This window comes from Haliaeetus leucocephalus, unplaced genomic scaffold (assembly GCF_000737465.1).
Source record: "Haliaeetus leucocephalus isolate CR32 unplaced genomic scaffold, Haliaeetus_leucocephalus-4.0 Scaffold517, whole genome shotgun sequence".
Lineage (NCBI taxonomy): Eukaryota > Metazoa > Chordata > Aves > Accipitriformes > Accipitridae > Haliaeetus > Haliaeetus leucocephalus.
Window position 1 is genome coordinate 3,265,123 of NW_010972953.1, and position 17,519 is coordinate 3,282,641.

The following is a 17,519-nucleotide window of genomic DNA, read 5'->3' on the forward strand; positions in this document are numbered from 1 at the left end:
CACCGGCGACCCCCCGGGGCGGGCGGGCAGGGGACCGGAGCTGTTGCCCCGACAGCTCCGAGCATCCCTCGGTGCCGGGGCTCTTTCTCAGCGCGTCCCAGTTCAGAAAAGTTTTTTGTGCCCAAAGTTGAGCTTAATAACTGCGGGAGAGCGGGCGTGAGGGATGCGGTGGCCGTGGGGCTGCAGCCTGGGTGCTGGGAGAGGGTCACCGTGGGGCCTGGCAAGGCTGCGAAACCCAGTTCGGCTTTAAGAAGTGGAGAGGGAGAAGGGGAAAGTCATGCAGCGAGGGTGGGCTGAGGGTTGGTGGGCTCGGGACCAAGCGGAGTCACCTCGGTGAGCTTGTCCCCAAGTTGCAATGAACTGGGATGCTTTCCCCCCCCCAAAATGCTATCCTCATCGTAACACAGCGGCAGGAGGCTGGAAACCTGGGGATGAGAGAGGCTTGTCCCGCTTTAGGGAGTTGCATTGCCCACCCTGCGCTCCCCATTTCGGTGGGCGCATGCGAACTGGTTGCAGAGCGAGCGGGGCACACAGGCGGGACAGCAGCTCTCCCGTGCCAACAGCAGGGTGGACCGAATTACCCGCGGTGGACCATTGAATCACGGTTCAAAATAAAATCCTCAAGGTTGCTAATTATTGCTGGAATCCCGTCCAGCTGGTTACTGAGCAATGCTGGGTTCCAGCCACCATCCTATTTCCAGGTGGTTGCGTGAGCGGCAGGGAAAGGAGGGCTATTTCCAGCCAGCATCAGTGGGACCACGAGCACTCGGGGTGCAAGGGGTCCCCCCCATGAGGGCAGGCACTGCGAGGGGGTTCTAAACCCAGCGGGATGCACAAATCCAGGCATTTGGATACGCAGCTTTTCTCTGCTTCTTCTCATTGCTTTAAGGGGTGTTGGGGTGTCCCTGTCCAGGCCAAGCACATTTGGGGAGCATTTGTGCAAAGGCTGAGGGATGAGTTGCGGGGCAGGGTGGGGGTTAGTAGGCACGGAGCAGCGTCCTGACCCATGAGCCGCAGATGTGGCCAGTGTCCTGGGCTCGGGAATGCCTTCCCAGCGCATGGCTGGATTTGGCTGCTGCACCGTGGTGTGCCAAAGGGCGTGCAATGGGCAGGTGCCTTCCCATGGCACCACCAGGGACCAGACAAGGGTCCCTTTTCTCCCCTGTACCCCTCCAGACCCCGCACAGGGTTCCCCCCCCCCAGCCAGTGCTCTGGGCATGGGGAGAAACCCTCCCTGGGGAGACCAGGCAGGGAGGGGATGTGCACCCTCGGGAGGAGGTATGGGTGAGGGAGGGCCGTGGATGTGTCTCCCAAGTCCTCTCCATCCATTCTTACATCCCCTATCCCATGTGTGGATGTAAAGAGGTCCTGGATCTCCCTGGGACAGACCCTGCGGCTCCGGGTGGTGGTCAGGGGAGCCCACGGGCACAGGCACCCAGCACCCAGCTCCCATCTAGAGCCCTTGGGGCTGGGGGGGCTCAGCATCCCAGGGAAGCTGAGACCAAGGGAGGCAGATACTGGGGCACAAAATCCCAGCTCTCCTCAGCACTCAAGACAACACACAAGCAGCAAAAAGTGCTTTAAAATGGCCAGGTTTGATGACAACCAGGGTGGGAAGTTTGGGGGGAGCTGGGGAGCCACCCGGGAGGTGTTGGTGCTGGCGCAGGGGTGCTGGCACCGCTCCCCTTCCCAGTGCTCCTGGAGCATCTGGGAGAGTAGGGAACAGAGTTCCAGCCTTCAATTTGAATGGCTTTGATTTCTGCGGCTTCGTCAGCCCCTTCATGTTAATTAAATAAATTTTTGTGGGAGAAGGCTAGCTTTCATTTACATGCATAATTTGCTGCACAATTACCCTGATGGGGCATGCAAATGGGGTAAGTCGGTGCTCCATTGGGCACTTGGACCTCTTTGCTCCCAGCCAGCCCGCGTAGCCCTGTGTGAGCCGGGCCGGAGCACGGCTCCCAACGGCACACCTTTTTCCTGGGAAGGGGAAATGACAAACCTCCCCGGTGCACAAACACGTCCTGGTTTGGGCAGGCAGAGCACCCTGCCTGCCTGCTGGCCTGGGCAGGTGATGGGGTTGGGGACAGCGAGGGCCTCCAGGCGCTGGGCGGCCAACCAGGCACCTTCGGTTGGGTTTGGTGATGATGGATCCACCCGTCCCGTCCTGCTCGCTGCCTCTTGGCGTGAAGATAAAACACTTCATGTAAGCCTGACCCATGCTATTTCTGTGCCCTAACTGAAGGAGTCAGGTGGGTTGTATTTTTAAGCCTGGGGTAAGGATGGGCTTTGAGATTTCTTCTCGGCCAGGGCTGAGCCACCAGCTGTGAGTCACGGTTACACGCAGGGTATAATCACGGAGCAGAGAGGTTTGTAACGGGAAGGCAAGGAGGAGGCTTGCAGCGTGCCCGAGCCCCCCGCGACCGCCCATCGGCACCACAACACACATGTCCTCCCTTTCCCTTCCCGGCGTCCGCCGCCATCCTGGGATGTGGCCGGACTGCCCCCGCGGCCGACGCGGATGAAGCGGTGGGATAGCTCTGCCCGTGGCCGGACATCTTTCTGGCAAACCCTGGCTTCACCGGGTGTGTTTCTTGGGAAGAGCTGGGGGAGGAAGGCAGGGCACCTTTGCAAAAAATAGCTGCAGTGCTCCGGGCGCTGCAAGGAGCCATTAGCGTGGGGTGGGAGCTCACGGCAACCTCTTTAATTTAGCCGGTGAGTTGGGGTGTGCTGCTCCGCTCCCCGCGCTGGCAGAGCATCGCCCGCTGCCGGCCTCGGTGCCCGGGCAGGTGCTCGCCTTTGCGCCCACATAATTAGCAGCAAAATCCAACTGCTGTCAGCAGCAGGGTCAGGATTTTCCCACTCCTGAGCTCATGTCGCAGCCGTTCGTGCCTCCTCCTCTGGGCATCCGCAGCGGCTCGGCCAGAAAACCCGGCACTGCCGAGCGACGTGCGGCAGCTTTTTCCGGCAGTGCGGGATGAGCCCGTGCAGGGGTGTCGGTGCTCTGTACGCACCTGCTGTGCATGTTTTAAATGGGAAAAGCTTTGCAAATAGAATCCTCTGGGGTCCACCTGTGACACCATGCTCTCAGCCGGCTGTTTGTGGGGCTGGGGGAGCGCGGGGGGGGATGCAAGCGGGGACCAAGGCTGCCTCACAGCCAGGCTGGGGGTTCCCGGTGCTGAGCCCCATGTCCTGCGGCTCCCGATGTTCATCTCGGGAGGATGGAGGAAGCGCTCGTGAGACAAAGTGGGAGCCTGGCAGAGGCTCAGCTGCATTTCATAGTACTTGGGATAACTCTTAAATCTCTCCCTGCTTTGGAAAACCTCCGGAGCTTATTTTTTCCTGCTTGCAAGTGAAGGATAGCATCTTCCTTGCATCTCCTTTAAACCTATTTTAGGATTCAGAGCACTTGATGTGGTTGAATATCCTGGCATTTCCTTTTAATTTAGTGTCTGGAATATGATCATGGGGACCATTGGGAGCAGCCAGGACCAGTAATTATGACTGATGCGCAGTTATAGAAACAGAGAAAGTTTACAGTGAAAAAAAGTGTAGCTAAAAATAACCTGGGGAGCAGGACGAAGGGCAGGCGGCCCCGGTACCCCACCTCTGGGAAGAGAACGGGAGCACGCAGGGGGACACAGAGGGGCTCAGCCCAGCTGGAGCTGGGCATCCCTGGACAGGGATTGCATGGCCCCATTTTTTTTTTTTTTTTTTTTTTGGGGTGGTGGGAGCACACAGCATAATCATGGCATTCAGCTTTGGGGAAAGACACAGCAGCTCTTGAGGGGAAGACGGTAAATGCCAAAGGAGGGGGCAAAGAGAGCAAAGAGCTTGGGTTAGGTTTTTTTAGTGTGTCTCATCTGCAATCCGGATAATCCGCCCACAGATAATTGAGGGTTGGCAGTGTGGCTGAGTCAACCCGCCCCGAATCAATAGCAGGTTCCCAGGCGCGACGGGCTCCTGGCCGGCCGGGGAGGGCCCATCTCCCATTCACACACACACACCCCCCCCAGCACCAGCAGCATTTTAGCACCCACTTTTCCACCTGGGCAAAGGGCACTGGGTGCTTTCGGGATGTGACATGTGCTCCCCTGCTGCAGGGTCATAATTTTGCAGCCATTTATAATTTTTCTAGAAAATACGGTGATATTAAACCTCCTCCAACCTGCTGATCATCAGCTTGGATTGCTGTTTGCTGAACACTGTGCAGCCGGTCCCATCCCCGTCACCCTCCTCTGCGGTTCTAACCCCATGTCAGCACAGGAGAGGATGCTTCGCCCTTGGTCCTGCTCCACGAAATGGAGGAGAAAGCAGGGATTCCTTTTAGTCTCTCATCCCAGATACTAGGCAGCTCACTAGTAAGTCCAGCTCATTTGGTTCATCAAGGTGCACACCTAATTGGGGTCGCTTTTAGTGTTTCTCATCCCTGGCCAGGGCTTTCCCTCCCCACCAGCTCACCTCCCTCTGCCTTCAGCTCTGATCTCCATCACCTCCGCAGCATACAGGTGCAAAGATTTCATAACAAACTGCTGCTTTAGCAAAGGTTTTCACCCTTCTCCAAGGCTGAAAAATCACCCCAGGGACTTTTTTTGTTTTGCTGGGTCCCTGTAACCTCCACGGCTCTGCCATAAAATTCCTCCTGCCCTTCCCCGGAGGAATGTCCACCCACAGCATCGCTTTGCCGAAGACACTTGGCCCGTGAAGATCGTGCTGGTTTCTGAGCCAGTATTTAGTCTGGTTGGGTCTCGCCTGATGCCAGGGAGCAAAGGGGTGACCCATGAAATATCCAGGTGACCAAAAATACTCAAAGAGACACCGCTCTGTACCTGGGTGTCCCCCAAACTGACCGCAGGACCTCCTGCTGGGGGTTTATGAGTGAAAAAAACAAAACGGGGTGATTCCTCTGGTTGCGTTTTGGGGGGATTTAAGGATTTTGCAAGAGCCGTGAGGCATCAGTGGCTTCGGCAGCGTCTTTAATGGCCCAGGAGCATTAAACCATCAGCGATGCGTTGGTGGAAGAAACAGAAAAGCAGAAAAGAGCCTGAGGGGCTGCAGTGGGGTCGGGGGGCTGGTGTCCCCCCACCACCGAGGGGGTGCATGGGCCGGATCCAGCTCCTCGCAGCATCCTCCTGCCCGCAGCTGGCCACTGGCCGGGCAGCCTCCCCGTGGGAGCAGGAAGTGTTCTCCGCATCCGCCCCTGCCCGCCTGGCCCTGGGCTTTTTTTATAACATAACTTGTGGTGAGCCTAGTAGCTTGAGGGAATGTGGGGTTTTAAAAAAGAAAAAAAAAAAAAAAAAAAAAAAAAAAAAAAAGGGGAAAAAAAGAAAGAAAAAAGGAAAAAAAAAGAAAGAAAAAAGGAAAAAAAAGAAAAAAAAAGACCTGTGAATGCATAATTAAAATCTCAGTGTTTGGAGAGATGCGCCACGCTGCTCCCCGCTAATAAATGGGGGTGGCAACTTTATGGTGTATTAAATTTGGAATGTTTTTCCCCCCCCCGGAATCAGTTAAAAATTGCATTTAAAACATGCATTTTAATTTATTTAATTATTTGTTTGTTTTATTTTTAAAAGTAAGCGCCAGGTCAGATTTGTTACGTTGCTTTTGTGCCTGAAGCAGGAGGAACTTTAATCACTTTAATTATATTCAGTCATAGCAGCTTGGAATATTTTTAAAGAACAATTTGAGGAAAATAATTACATATTAGAGAAACTGTGTGGGGCTGCATTACCGTAAAGAAAGACGGTGGGTTTTTTTCTTTATGGACGTCAAAAAAAAAAAAAAAAACCACCAGATTTTTCCTTTCCCAACATGCACTAGACTTCTGCAGAAAGTAGGTATTTTCAGTAAAAGGCAAGGTTTTATTTTTACAGAGCAGTGACCCAACAATCCCCCTCCTCAGTTTTTCGTAGGCTGCAAATCTTTACATTCCATCAACCTGAAGCTTGCAGGTGAGGGGACCTGTGATGCTCAGCGATGGCCCCAGCGAGCCCCAGGCTGTCCAGATTTTGTCCCCCGAGCACCTGCTACCAGAAAAGCTTGCAAAAAACCCAATTCCTGCTCCAGACGGTCTTGCTGACCTCCAAAACTCAGGGGTTTGGGTGGGTTTTTCACCCTTTGGAGAAGTGTAAAGAGCTGCAGCCCCTAAATCACAGGACTAGGGGCAGCTTTTCAGTGCTCCCACCGTAGCCAAGCCTTTGTGCTTTTTTTTTTTTTTTTTTAAATTAATAATGAAGACAGACAGCTGGGAGGCTGGTGAGTTTACAGCAAAATAAAGTCGGGGGCTATGTGCAAAAATAAAGGGCGGTTGCATCAAGATTAAAACTCTCAGGAGAGGAGAGATGGGAATATGCAGCAGCCAAGAGCTCAGTGGGGTGAGGGGCCCGGCGCCAGCAGGGTTTGTCCCCAAATTAGAGGCAAATCATGTCAGTGGGACTCGGTGGGGGGGCTGCAGGCTCTGATCAGCCCATCGGGGTGGCCGGTGGTGCAGCAAGGGCCACCGCAGCCCAGCACGACCCTCGCTGAGGCTTTTGCTCTGCAGTCGAACAGGACCGGGACATCTTCTCCCCAAAGCCGTACTGGAAGGAGTTCAGATTTGACCTGACCCAGGTGCCCACGGGCGAGTCGGTGACAGCCGCCGAGTTTCGCATCTACAAGGCGCGGGGTGTCACCCGCCACGCCAACAACACCCTCCATGTCAGCATCTACGAGATTGCTGCCGAGCACTCCAACAGGTGAGGGGGACGGGGATGGGGATGGGGATGAGGATGGAGACAGGGATGGGGATGAGGATGGAGCTGGGGATGGCAATGAAGTTGGGGATGGTGATGGCGATGAAGTTGGGGATGGCGATGAAGTTGGGGATGGCAATGGCAGTGAAGTTGGGGATGGCCATGAAATTGAGGATGGGGATGGGGATGAAGTTGAGGATGGGGATGGTGATGAAGTTGGGGATGGCGATGAAGTTGGGGATGGGGATGGCGATGAAGTTGGAAATGGGGATGTTGATGAAGTTGAGGATGGGGATGGTGATGAAGTTGGGGATGGGGCCCCCCCACAAGCACCAGCCCCAGAACTTTCCCTTCCCACTACCATGGAAACACTGAGGGAAGCAGCACCACCATGGCTGGCTGTTCCCACGCTTTCCCTCTGGGCAATGCTACACCCCAGCTTTTCGGCCAGGGCTGGGAGGATGCTTTTCCCAGGGCAGCTGCCACCATCATGTCTGGCACAGCCGGAGGCACCGGGAGCCACGGTCCTGACCTGGCTGTGCCGGGACCTGTATGGACACAGGCACCAAGGAGTCATTGCCGTGAATTATCGCTCGTGCTGGTGCCCTTCGGGTACTGTTACTCACCAGCTCTTTTCCCCCCCCATTTCTACAGGGAGTCTGACCTTTTCCTGCTGGATGTCCAGGACCTGCGTGCCGGGACCGAAGGCTGGCTGGTGTTTGACGTCACGGCCGCCAGCAACCACTGGTTAGTGGATCAGAAATACAACCTGGGGCTGCGACTCTACGTAGAGACAGATGATGGTAAGCCTGCCTAACCTACCTACAGCATTTGGGGCCAAATCCCCAGGAACTGTGCGTAGCCAAGGCACTTCAGGACATGGTTTAGTGGGCATGGTTGATGGTTGGACTCGACGATCTTGAAGGTCATTTTCAACCTAAATGATTCTATGATTCTATAACCAGAGTCCTCTCATCTCCCCTGTTGGTGCCACAGCAGGCGGTGGTGGGGTTTGTCTCCTCACTGCAATTTTAAATTTCCAGCTGTGATGGAGAACCCACGGGCGCCAGAAGTCGGCTGGGTTTGCAGGCAAGAAGCTTCCTAAAGGCATTCATGCTAATGGGGTTCCTGGTGTGGACTGTAATAACTCCATTAGCACTTAATGAACTCCTTACCTGGAGGGATCCTCGTGTGTTTGTGTGTGTGCGTGTGCTGGAGGATTAACCCTCTTCTCACTACGGGATCTAGTCTGCTTCAAAGAAGCATCTCCGCTCCCATGGAGGTGGGGATGACAAATGCCCCATCCATCCCCTTCCCTCCCAGCACACTGAGCTTTCCTCCCCAGTGGTGAAGGGGAAAATTGGTTGCTTGGGTCTCACTTGGTTTTAATCCTTGAATTGCTCTGCGTGACCATCGCACGGTGGCAGCCGTGCAGGGTGATGCCGTACCACCTCTGTAAGCTGCCCATCGTACACCCACCTGGGGGGCAAAAGCAGAGTGGGAGCCCTGGGTTGGGAGGGGGGGGGTCCTGCTGCTGGGGATGCTGAAATCACAGCTCTCCACTGCAAATTTCCTGTATTTTTTTCTCCTTGCTATAACCAAATGAGTTCATTCTGAGAGCAAACCAGTGCGTGGTCCCATCCCTGCAGGGCACAGCGTCGACCCGGGCTCGGCAGGTCTGCTGGGGCGCCGGGGTCCCCGCTCCAAGCAGCCCTTCATGGTGACATTTTTCCGGGCGAGTCCCAGCCCCGCGCGTGTAACACGGGCGGCCAAGCCCCCGAGGAGGCGGCAGCCCAAGAAGACGAACGACCTCCCGCATCCAAACAAGCTGCCGGGAATTTTTGGTAAGAGCTTTGCAGGGCGAGAAGTGGTCCCTATGGAAAACACCGGGCTCTGCTGCTGCCCTGATTGAGGGACATTCTGTTAGTAGCTTGCCCTGTCAGAAATCCCAATTTTGGCCCCAAGGGAAGCAGAACAAAGAGCTCTGGGTTTTTAGGATTGGGGTTGTTTGCAGTTCAGGAGGTGCAGTGGGTCTGGGGCAATGGTGTTTTGCAGGGTTTTCACCCTACCTGAATATTGGACTTTTTGCATCACTGCCTTTGGCTTTGAAGCCACCCTGGGAGGGCATCACCCCGGGAGGGTGTCACGGCCCTGGAAAGCTGTTCAGGCCGGAGGGGAGCGGGAAGCCCCAGCTCTCACAAACCCATTTAGCTTGGGAAACCCTTGAGGCCAACGGCTCTGTGAGCGGAGCTGGGATTTAGCCCTTCCCAGGCTGAATCCCCATGTGCCAGTGCTGGAGCAATAAATTTCAGGCCGGTCTGAAGCTTCTTTTCCTTTTGTGCAACAATGGAGGCTCCTCTTCTTTTGTTCTTTTGGACTAACCCTGATCATACGGGCTCTTCAATCCCACCCTTGAGTGGAGATGGCTGGGGAGGAGTGGGATGCTGGCACCGTAGGGCTGACGCTGTCTGTCCCCTTCTCCCACAGACGATGTCCATGCCACGGACGGGCGGCAGGTCTGCCGGCGCCACGAGCTCTATGTCAGCTTTCAGGACCTTGGTTGGCTGGTACTTATCTACTGGGAGAAATGAATGCAAAAAAAAGAAAATCCATCATTATTCCCCCCTCCAGGCTCGCTTCCAGCCTGGCTTCTCCTGCCCATAAAGCAATCTGTAAGCAGTGCGGGCAGACGGGAGCTGCCGCAGCCCCATCCTGGGAGCTGAGAAGGCAAACATGAACTGCCACAACCCCAAACCCCACCGGTGACCCTGAACAACTCATGGCTCAGGCTGAAAAAAAATCAAAATAAACCCTTGCTGCTGGCACAGCTGCCCGGGGAGGAGCTGGCTGGGTTGTTTTTGCAGGTGGGGAATAGATGAAGGGGTGCAGAAGGGTGAAGTCCATGGCGTAATCCCTTTTTTTTTTTGCAGGACTGGGTGATCGCCCCACAGGGGTACTCAGCCTACTACTGCGAGGGGGAATGTGCCTTCCCCCTGGACTCCTGCATGAATGCCACCAACCACGCCATCCTGCAGTCCTTGGTCAGTGCAACCCGCGATGGCAGCCCCGGGGGGGACGCTGGGGATCCTGGGGGGAGCGGTCAGACCCCGGCGGGTCCTGATGGAGAAGTGGATTTGGGGCTGGGCATGCTTGCATTTGAGAGCATTTAGGTCGGAGGGTGCGGTTTAGCTCCAGATCCCAATAAAGCATCAGTGGGTGCGTGCACATCTGGATGGGTGCTCAGCCGGTGGGGAAGGGCATCAGGTCACCCATGCATCCTCCTCGCCAGCCGTACACGAGGGTTTCATCCAAGGTCCCACGAAACGCTGCTGTGGCTCAGCACCCAAACATTGGGCTCAGCATATTCCAAGCAGGAAGGCTTTAATGCCCCGTTTTTCCCAAACCCACCCCACATCCCAGCCGGTGCTTTAATTTCTGGAATTTCCTGCCCTGTGAGTGTTTGATTTCCCAATGGCAGAGTCACACCGGCTCCGGTGTTCGCGGTTAATTACAGGGAGCGCCGAGTCCTTGGCCGAGCCTTTGAAGGTGTCACCTGGTGGGGTTTAATTTTTCCATTAACGAACCTGCCAGAGGCCCCTTCCAGGGCTGGGCACGATCCTGGCAGCGGCGGGGAGGGGTCCCCTTCCCCCCCTACACCCACCCATCACCCCTAAACCCAATGCTCTTCCCGAAACGGAGCCATTTGGGCAGGATGTGAATCACCTGGCGCCCGGATCTGGCCCTTCTGGGAAGCGCCGGGGCAAACGTGGCTGGGGAGCTGTGCCAGCCCCAGCCTGTGCTGCAAATAGCAGGGTTTGACAGCAAAAACACCGGACTTCCGAACTGGGAGAGCTCAGCTGCCCCTGCAATAAATTAATCGCACATGTCGGGTAAAGCCAGCAAGGGTTGCGTGCGTCCAGCAGCCTGCGAGCCTCCCAGTTTACGCTGTATAGCAAATTACTGGGATAACGTGCATCCTGAGCAGGGGATGACTGAGCCGAAGGAGAGTCGTGTTGAGAGATGTGTTGTGTTCTTAAGATTTTAGTGCAAGATGTTAAATTTGGGGCAGCACTGAGCCTGGAAGGAGGATCTCTATTTGCAACAGCACCCAGCACCCCCCACCCCCACAGGAGTGAGACCTGCACTGCCCTGATATATTTTTTTTTTAGCCATTTGCCTATTTACAGTGAGAAAAGGGCCCGGAAATCCCAAATTAATGAAGGGGCTGCCTTGCCTGCACAGTGCCATGAGCCCCGCTCCAATATAAACTGCAGCAAGGACTGCCCAGAGTTTAGAATAAATATTTTTGCAAAAAGCTGGAAATAATCTCCTCATTCACCCGGGCTTTTTGCAGTTAAGAGCTGGTTTGATGCTTTTGCTTCTGCCTGGAGCCGCGTTTGCCGGCGCTCACAGGCTTCATCCATCTCCCAGGTCCACCTGATGAAGCCCGAAGCCGTCCCCAAGGCGTGCTGTGCCCCCACGAAGCTCAGTGCCACCTCCGTCCTCTACTACGACAGCAACAACAACGTCATCCTCAAGAAACACCGCAACATGGTGGTGAAATCCTGCGGCTGCCACTGACTGTCGGGTCCCATCCCCATCCCTGAACGTCCCAGCCCGGCTCCACCAGAGCAACGTGACACTGGGTTTCTGCTGCATGGGTGGAAGAGGAGTTTCACGGGCTGCATCATGGCAAAGTCCATTAATAATAATAAATAATAAATAATAAAAATAAATCCCTCCCACCCCTTCCTAGAAGTGGATGTAAATAATATAAAACTTTTATTCTCTGACCGCACTTAATGAGACACATACATATATACATACATATATATAGGGAAGAGAGGATTTGTGGCTGGTTACGTGTCTGTTTTGTTCGTGGCTGATGTGTTTTCCCCTCGCGCTGCTGGCTCACAGGCTGCTGCAGTCTCTGGTGGAGGCAGTTTGGGCTGAAGGGCAATTAGGACACGGGAGGCGGCATCTGAGTTGCTCTGGGATTGAGCTGTTTCTAGCCATGTATGTCTAACTAACGCACCTCTACCCAGCGCTTTTAATTCCCTTAATGAAAACACCGTCAGCCAATTAAGTAGCTGGCTGACTAACCCGCTCCTGTTTACTCAAAGTTCACAAAACTCAGCCAGTTGGAAAAAAAAAAAAAATCCATACTGAGCTATGACACTGTTATAAAATAAACGCCTAGTTTGGAAAGTAAACACGTAGTTTCTCTTGCTCTTTGTTTTTTAATAAATGTCACAGCACAGCAGTGCTCTGTTCGGTGGACAGGATTTCGCAACGAAAAAATACTTGGGGTCGGCTATAATTGTACCTATTTGCTTGAAAACGAGCCCCACCAAACTGTTGTGATGTTGTGAGTTTTAGGTCAGGCTGCGTCTCCCTGGCCGGGAGGGCGGCTGCGCTCACCGGTGGATGCTTCCCGTGGGCTCACAACGGGGCTGCGGCCGCACCAGCCCCAGGCAGCTTCCCTGGGCTATTTGCACAATTAAGTTACTTATTTGCTCCGATTTTAAAAGGAAAGGGCCTGGCCTGTTCCTCAGCTCGGGTGCCTGGGGAACCTTGCGTCACTAAACAAATAACGAACCTGGCTTAGCCAAATGCAAAGGAAAAAATCCCAGTAAACCCACCAAAATAAGAAAGATCTCCCTGCCAATGCACGGCTTCCTGAGAAAAGGTCTCGCTTCTTTGGAAAGATTTTATCTCCTGACTAATTCCATATGAAATCCAGCTCAGGATACGATTATGGCTCTGTGCGACGTGGTGCCTTCAGCAGAGAGAAAGCCCAGGGCTTCCATTGACTCCCCTGTCGAGCGAGGGCTCTCCCTGGTTCAGGTGTTGCTGAAGGTGTCTGCAAGGACCGTCTTCAAAAATTTGAGATATAAACGATAAAAAGAAGTGAGCAAGGAAGGGAAATGCTGGGTTGTTTCCTGTGTTTCTCAGGAGTCACGTCTGAGTGCCCGTATCTCATCTTGTCCCAGTTGTAGGGCAATGCACAACCCCCAAACGGCATGGAAAACCAGCAAGTGCATAAAGGCACCCTGGTTTATTATGGAAAAGCAACACCCCTGATACCTGTGAGCAGCTGGGCTGGCAAAACCGAAAATCGCCAGTTGCACAAGCTCTTAAAAACATTCCCTACACCTCAGCCCCACACACCTGACCCTCCTCTTTGCCCTGGCAGCCCCATCCCTCCTGCCAACGCCTGCACAAGCTCAAAACCCCACATCCCTTCCTCCCCACGATCACACATTCCCAGAAGTACCCAGTGCCATAATTTCATAGAAAACCCCAAATCAATCACTTTCCACCGATGTGGTTACCTTTGTGGTGCACGGCCAGAGCTACCCACTGATGGGAACTATAAATGTACGTGGCTATCCCACTCTGCAAACCAGAGTTCGGAAATTAAACCCCTTCCTACAGCCTCATCACTTTTTTTTTTCCTTCTTCTTCATCACCCAAAAGCCTTCTTCATTTCCTGGTGCTTCTTGTCCAGACCTTGTTCTCCCACTTACACATCCCAGTAAATGCCCTCCTTCTCGGATGGAGATGGAGTTGGACCGGGCTGGCTTCCCAGCAGGACGGCCGCCAGCCAGGGACCTACCTCCCTCTGCTGATGGGAAAGGACACTACAGAGCCAGGGACATGCCAAAAACGCCTCCACGAGATCCTGCTGTGGAAAAAGCATGAGAGATTCGGCTCTGCTCTTCTTGCCCTGGCAAGCTTCCCCTGGAGCCAGGATTTAGGCACTGGATTTGAGAAGATGAGGGCAAATGCAAAAAAAAACCAACAAAAAAAGCATCTTTGCTCAAAAGCAAAGACCATCCTCACATGGTGAGAATTCAACAGCCAGGGGTAGGTCCTCAGTATTTTTAAAACTAGGTTTTATTTTTACCAAACATAAAGTCTTTCCAGAGCACAGCAGCAGAACCGGCACTGCCCTACCCGGGGCAGCACAGGACGGCGCAGGCTGAGAAGCGATTTATACTCAGGTGGGTCAGTCCCCCCGCAACGCTGTCCGCAGGCACGTTCACACCAAGCTTTGCAAGGGAATTTCGAGAGAAGCCGTGGGAGCTTGGGCACTGCCGGGGGGTCGCGGGGCTCTCCCACCCCAGCTGGTTCCCTGGCCCCTCCTGGCCAGGCTCACCCCATCCATCCATCCCTTTCCACGAGCTGAGCTCACGGGCACTCCCCGCAGTCCGAGATAATCACCTTCTGCTTCGGTTTCCCATCTTTGGTGCCCTGAGCCTTTGAGAAAAAGAGCAGTAGGAATTAAAAGCATGAACTCCAAGGGCAGGAAGGTCGGCTCTGACCCAACCGCCCTGCTGCTGGGCACCTACCTCGATCTGCCGCACCACGTCCATGCCCTCCGTCACCTCCCCGAACACCACGTGCTTCCCATCTAGCCAGTCTGTTTTATCGCAAGTGATGAAGAACTGGGAGCCATTGGTGTTTGGGCCAGAGTTTGCCATCGATAACAGCCCTGTGATCAAAAAGTGCAGGGTTACAGCTGGGGAAGGAGCAATGAGCTCCAGCATGTGATTTTGACCCAAACCCATTCCCATGCCCTGCAAAACACTGCCAGTTTTAGGAGAGCCTCTGAATATTAAACTCCACAGAAACTACTGGAAACCAATTATGTCAAGAGAGAAAACACTTGCAAGCATGAAAGATGGAAAGGGGTAAAGATTCCTCATCTATTTTTAGTTGCAGTAATAGAAAAGCTGTTTGTAGGAAGATAAATCTGTTTGCTTTTTGCTGCTTTTCATAGTCACGCTGTGACATTCCTCCTTTAAAATCAAACAGGAAAGCAGCTTTGAAACTCTTTCTCCGTTATGTAATACTGGAAATAAACGCTGCGTGGATGGAAAGCAAACGATGCATCTCTGCTTGCTCAATGCCAGTGATATGCAACAGTCTGACACCGCAGAAGCATTTGGCCAATGTAGATTATCATTCAGGGCTGCTACTATCAACGCAATCTAGGTGAAAACAGCCCAAGTGTGGCCTCTAGATGATGTTGAGCCATTTTGCTCTCCAGCCCCTGCCCGGGGAGACGGGTCTACCTGGCCCCGTGTGTTTGAGAATGAAGTTTTCATCATCAAACTTCTTCCCGTAGATGGATTTGCCCCCGGTGCCGTTGTGGTTGGTGAAGTCGCCGGCCTGGCACATGAACTGGGGGATGATGCGGTGGAAGCTGCTCCCTTTGAAGCCGAAGCCTTTCTCGTGGGTGCAGAGGCAGCGGAAATTCTCTGTTTGGGGGCAAAGAGGAGAGAGGTGAGAGCTGCGTCGCAGCTGGAAGCCACCACCCTGGGGAGACTGACCTTCTCCTCACCTACGGTCATGGGCACGACATCTGATCGGAGGAGGATCTGCAGCCGCCCCGCAGGTTTGTTTCCGATCTTGATGTCCATGTAAACCTGAGGGTTGACGCGGGTTTTCTTGGCAGGAGGCTCACCCTGGGCAGGAAAAGAAAAAAGCAAGTTGAGATGACATTCCTCTGCTCTGCCTCCAGAGATGGCTGGCCCCATGCTCTCTCAGCCTTTGGAACAGCAAGGATACAGATGACTCTGGTTGTTTTTCCTACCTCCTGCACCTCTGCTTTGGGGGCCTCTGTTCCCCCTTCCTCTGCGTTCTCCTCCAAAGTTTTCCCCGAAAACTTCTTCAGCCAGTCATCGTCCGACCAGACTGCGACAGCAAAATTAAGGGTCAGAGCACAGGAACCAAACCAAAGGGCCACGCGTGAGCATGCACATGGCAGCACAGGTCAGGGCACTGCACAATGCTGCCAGCAGGATCGCAGCCGAGACATGGGAGCACTCGGCTGGCAGCCCTACCCCAAAAGACACAGCATGTGGGGAAATAAGGGACAAAGTCATCTCTTCTTCCTCCCAGAGGTGCCACACATCACTGAGTAGGGAAAACTCATGGCCTGTTCGCTGCTGCTACCGCCATGCAGGGCAATTGCTCGGCACAGCCTTGGCCCCATCTGCTTTTACAGATGTGGCCAGATGTGTGGGTAATTTTGCCTGGCATGCGTGTTTGTGCGTGCTGTGCCCTCTGTCAGAGGGCACGAAGGCAATCAGAAGTGCAGCTAAGAGTGTTTCCATCCAAGGAATTGGGGAATATTTTTGGTTATTTGGTTATTAAGATGCTGCTCAGATCCTCGAGATCCCGAAATGGGAGGCAGAGCAGAGATCTCTGCCTCAGGGTCTGGGAAAGCAGAAAGGCAGATGCATGAAGCTCTGAACATCCACGGGGATGTTCTCCCCTCTCAGGCACCAACTCACCAGGCCTGGATGATCCTTCTTTAATTCGCATTGGTTTGGCCAAGTTCACACGAATTGTCCTGCCAAAGAGCTCAGACTCGTTCTGCAGAGGAAAAAAAAGCAGAACAAAGCCCACCAAAAGGTAAAAAAATCACTGTGCCCCCCAAAATCCCTGCAGAGGTCAGGGGAAAACAGAGATCGCTTTCTCCACGTAGCCCACGCCACACAGAGCCTCGCTCCATGCTACTGGGAAGACGGCAGAGCCATGCATCTCCGCGGGCGAGCGGGAACAGGGTCCGTACCATGTTGTCAATAGCTGCCGCTGCATCCTGCCAAAAAAGCAAAAGAAAAATCATTATTATTGTTTCTTCTCTCTCTACCTTTAAAATCAAGGCTCAGCATACACGTGCCCCAGCATTTTGTTGCAAAAAAGATTGCCAAAGGACTGTTTTCCTAAATCTCATCTAGCCCAGGGCCGTAAAATCTGATGGATCTTGCAGGAGCTATATCTGAACCAGCGTCTGGGGTTCCTCTTCCCACAACCAATCCATTTTACATATGGTGCTTTATCACTTACACCAATATTTGGCAGAGGAGGAGAGAGATCTCCTGTATGAAGCCCAGGAGAGATTATAAGCAGGTAACTATAGGACAGCCCGTGCTCCCCACGAAGCCAAGAACCCCCCCCACCGCTGCTGAGCTCCAGGGACAGCAGGGGAGCAGTGCTGGCTGGCAGTGGCCGTGCTTCAGCCCAAAAGAAAATGGGAAAAGCGGGAACTCGGGAAAAGCCCAAAAGAAAACGGGAAAAGCGGCAGAACAGCAGCTCCAGCTGCTAGAGAGCGATCCGAGGCTGTGGCAGGTAACCCCCGCCTGCTTCCATCAACTGCAACACTGCTGTCTCCAAGGAGAAGAGGATCCAGCCCCAAAACATCAAGGGAGGACGAGGAGGGCCCGAGCAGCTCAAGTTATTTGCCCCTTTCTCACCTCTGCCAGCTCAAATTCAATGAAGGCGAATCCCCGGTGCTTTTCTGGAAAGAGGGAAGCAAGCGGTCACGGCCAGCAAAGACACACCGGTCCCACGGTGACCCAGCATCGGGTCCCGTCCCGTCCCCTCACCCCACCCGGGAGAGCTCGCTCCCCACCGAGGGGATGCTCCGACGGCAGACAGCGTCTCCCGGCAGCTCCCGGTCCCAGCCCACCCCCGAGTCCCGTCCCGTCCCCACGCACCCGTCTCGTAGTCCAGCGGGATCTGGATGTCGGTGATGTCCCCGAAGGGGATGAAGGCGGCGTGAAGCACCTTCTCGTCCACCTCCTCCGCCAGCCCGCCTGCGGGCCGGATCAGCCGTTACCGTCGGCGGACCCCGGCCCCCGCCGCCCGGGGGGGAACCCCCGGCCCCCAGCACTCACCTACGTACAACACCCGCTTGGTGGCCGCCATCTTAGCGCACGGCCCGCCCCGGAACAGCGCGGCGGCTCCGGCCGCCCCCACCGACCGCCCTTCCGC

General features: G+C 54.3%; 2 protein-coding genes across 3 annotated transcripts in view; one reads left to right on the forward strand and one right to left on the reverse strand.

Moving 5' to 3' along the window:
- LOC104837291 (bone morphogenetic protein 8A-like) overlaps window positions 1–11,312 on the forward strand; it is a gene marked incomplete at its 5' end in the record, with an annotated part of 11,649 nt that extends 337 nt beyond the window's left edge. The window contains 6 exons of the mRNA XM_010576336.1: window positions 6,542–6,734; window positions 7,386–7,534; window positions 8,381–8,575; window positions 9,219–9,298; window positions 9,662–9,772; window positions 11,163–11,312. Of these exons, the coding sequence (XP_010574638.1) occupies window positions 6,542–6,734; window positions 7,386–7,534; window positions 8,381–8,575; window positions 9,219–9,298; window positions 9,662–9,772; window positions 11,163–11,312 (878 nt within the window). The remainder of the gene's footprint in view (window positions 1–6,541; window positions 6,735–7,385; window positions 7,535–8,380; window positions 8,576–9,218; window positions 9,299–9,661; window positions 9,773–11,162) is intronic.
- A 2,339-nt stretch (window positions 11,313–13,651) lies between these two features.
- Window positions 13,652–17,469, reverse strand: PPIE (peptidylprolyl isomerase E (cyclophilin E)). 2 transcript variants are annotated; one of them, XM_010576060.1, is made up of 10 exons: window positions 17,423–17,469; window positions 17,243–17,341; window positions 17,000–17,043; window positions 16,318–16,344; window positions 16,037–16,118; window positions 15,334–15,434; window positions 15,082–15,205; window positions 14,813–14,998; window positions 14,087–14,229; window positions 13,652–13,994 (listed from the first exon to the last, which is right to left on the reverse strand). In XM_010576060.1, the coding sequence occupies exons 1-10, from the start codon at window positions 17,451–17,453 to the stop codon at window positions 13,926–13,928; spliced, it is 906 nt and encodes a 301-aa protein (XP_010574362.1). In that variant the 5' UTR covers window positions 17,454–17,469; the 3' UTR covers window positions 13,652–13,925. The 2 variants fall into 2 exon arrangements, with proteins under 2 accessions (XP_010574362.1, XP_010574363.1); XM_010576061.1 differs by lacking the exons at window positions 15,334–15,434; window positions 17,423–17,469 and having other exon boundaries at window positions 16,037–16,344; window positions 17,243–17,267.
- Between the last annotated feature and the right edge of the window lie 50 nt (window positions 17,470–17,519).

What these genes read in the sequence shown, in the direction of transcription:
- PPIE (XM_010576060.1), bottom strand. Translation starts at nt 17,453, where the DNA reads ATGGCGGCCACCAAGCGGGTGTTGTACGTAG. An exon ending in CAAGCGGGTGTTGTACGTAG is followed by an intron (nt 17,342 to 17,422) that starts GTGAGTGCTGGG and finishes TCCGGCCCGCAG; the next exon opens with GCGGGCTGGCGGAGGAGGTG. An exon ending in CGGCAGCTATTGACAACATG is followed by an intron (nt 16,119 to 16,317) that starts GTACGGACCCTG and finishes TTTCCTCTGCAG; the next exon opens with AACGAGTCTGAGCTCTTTGG.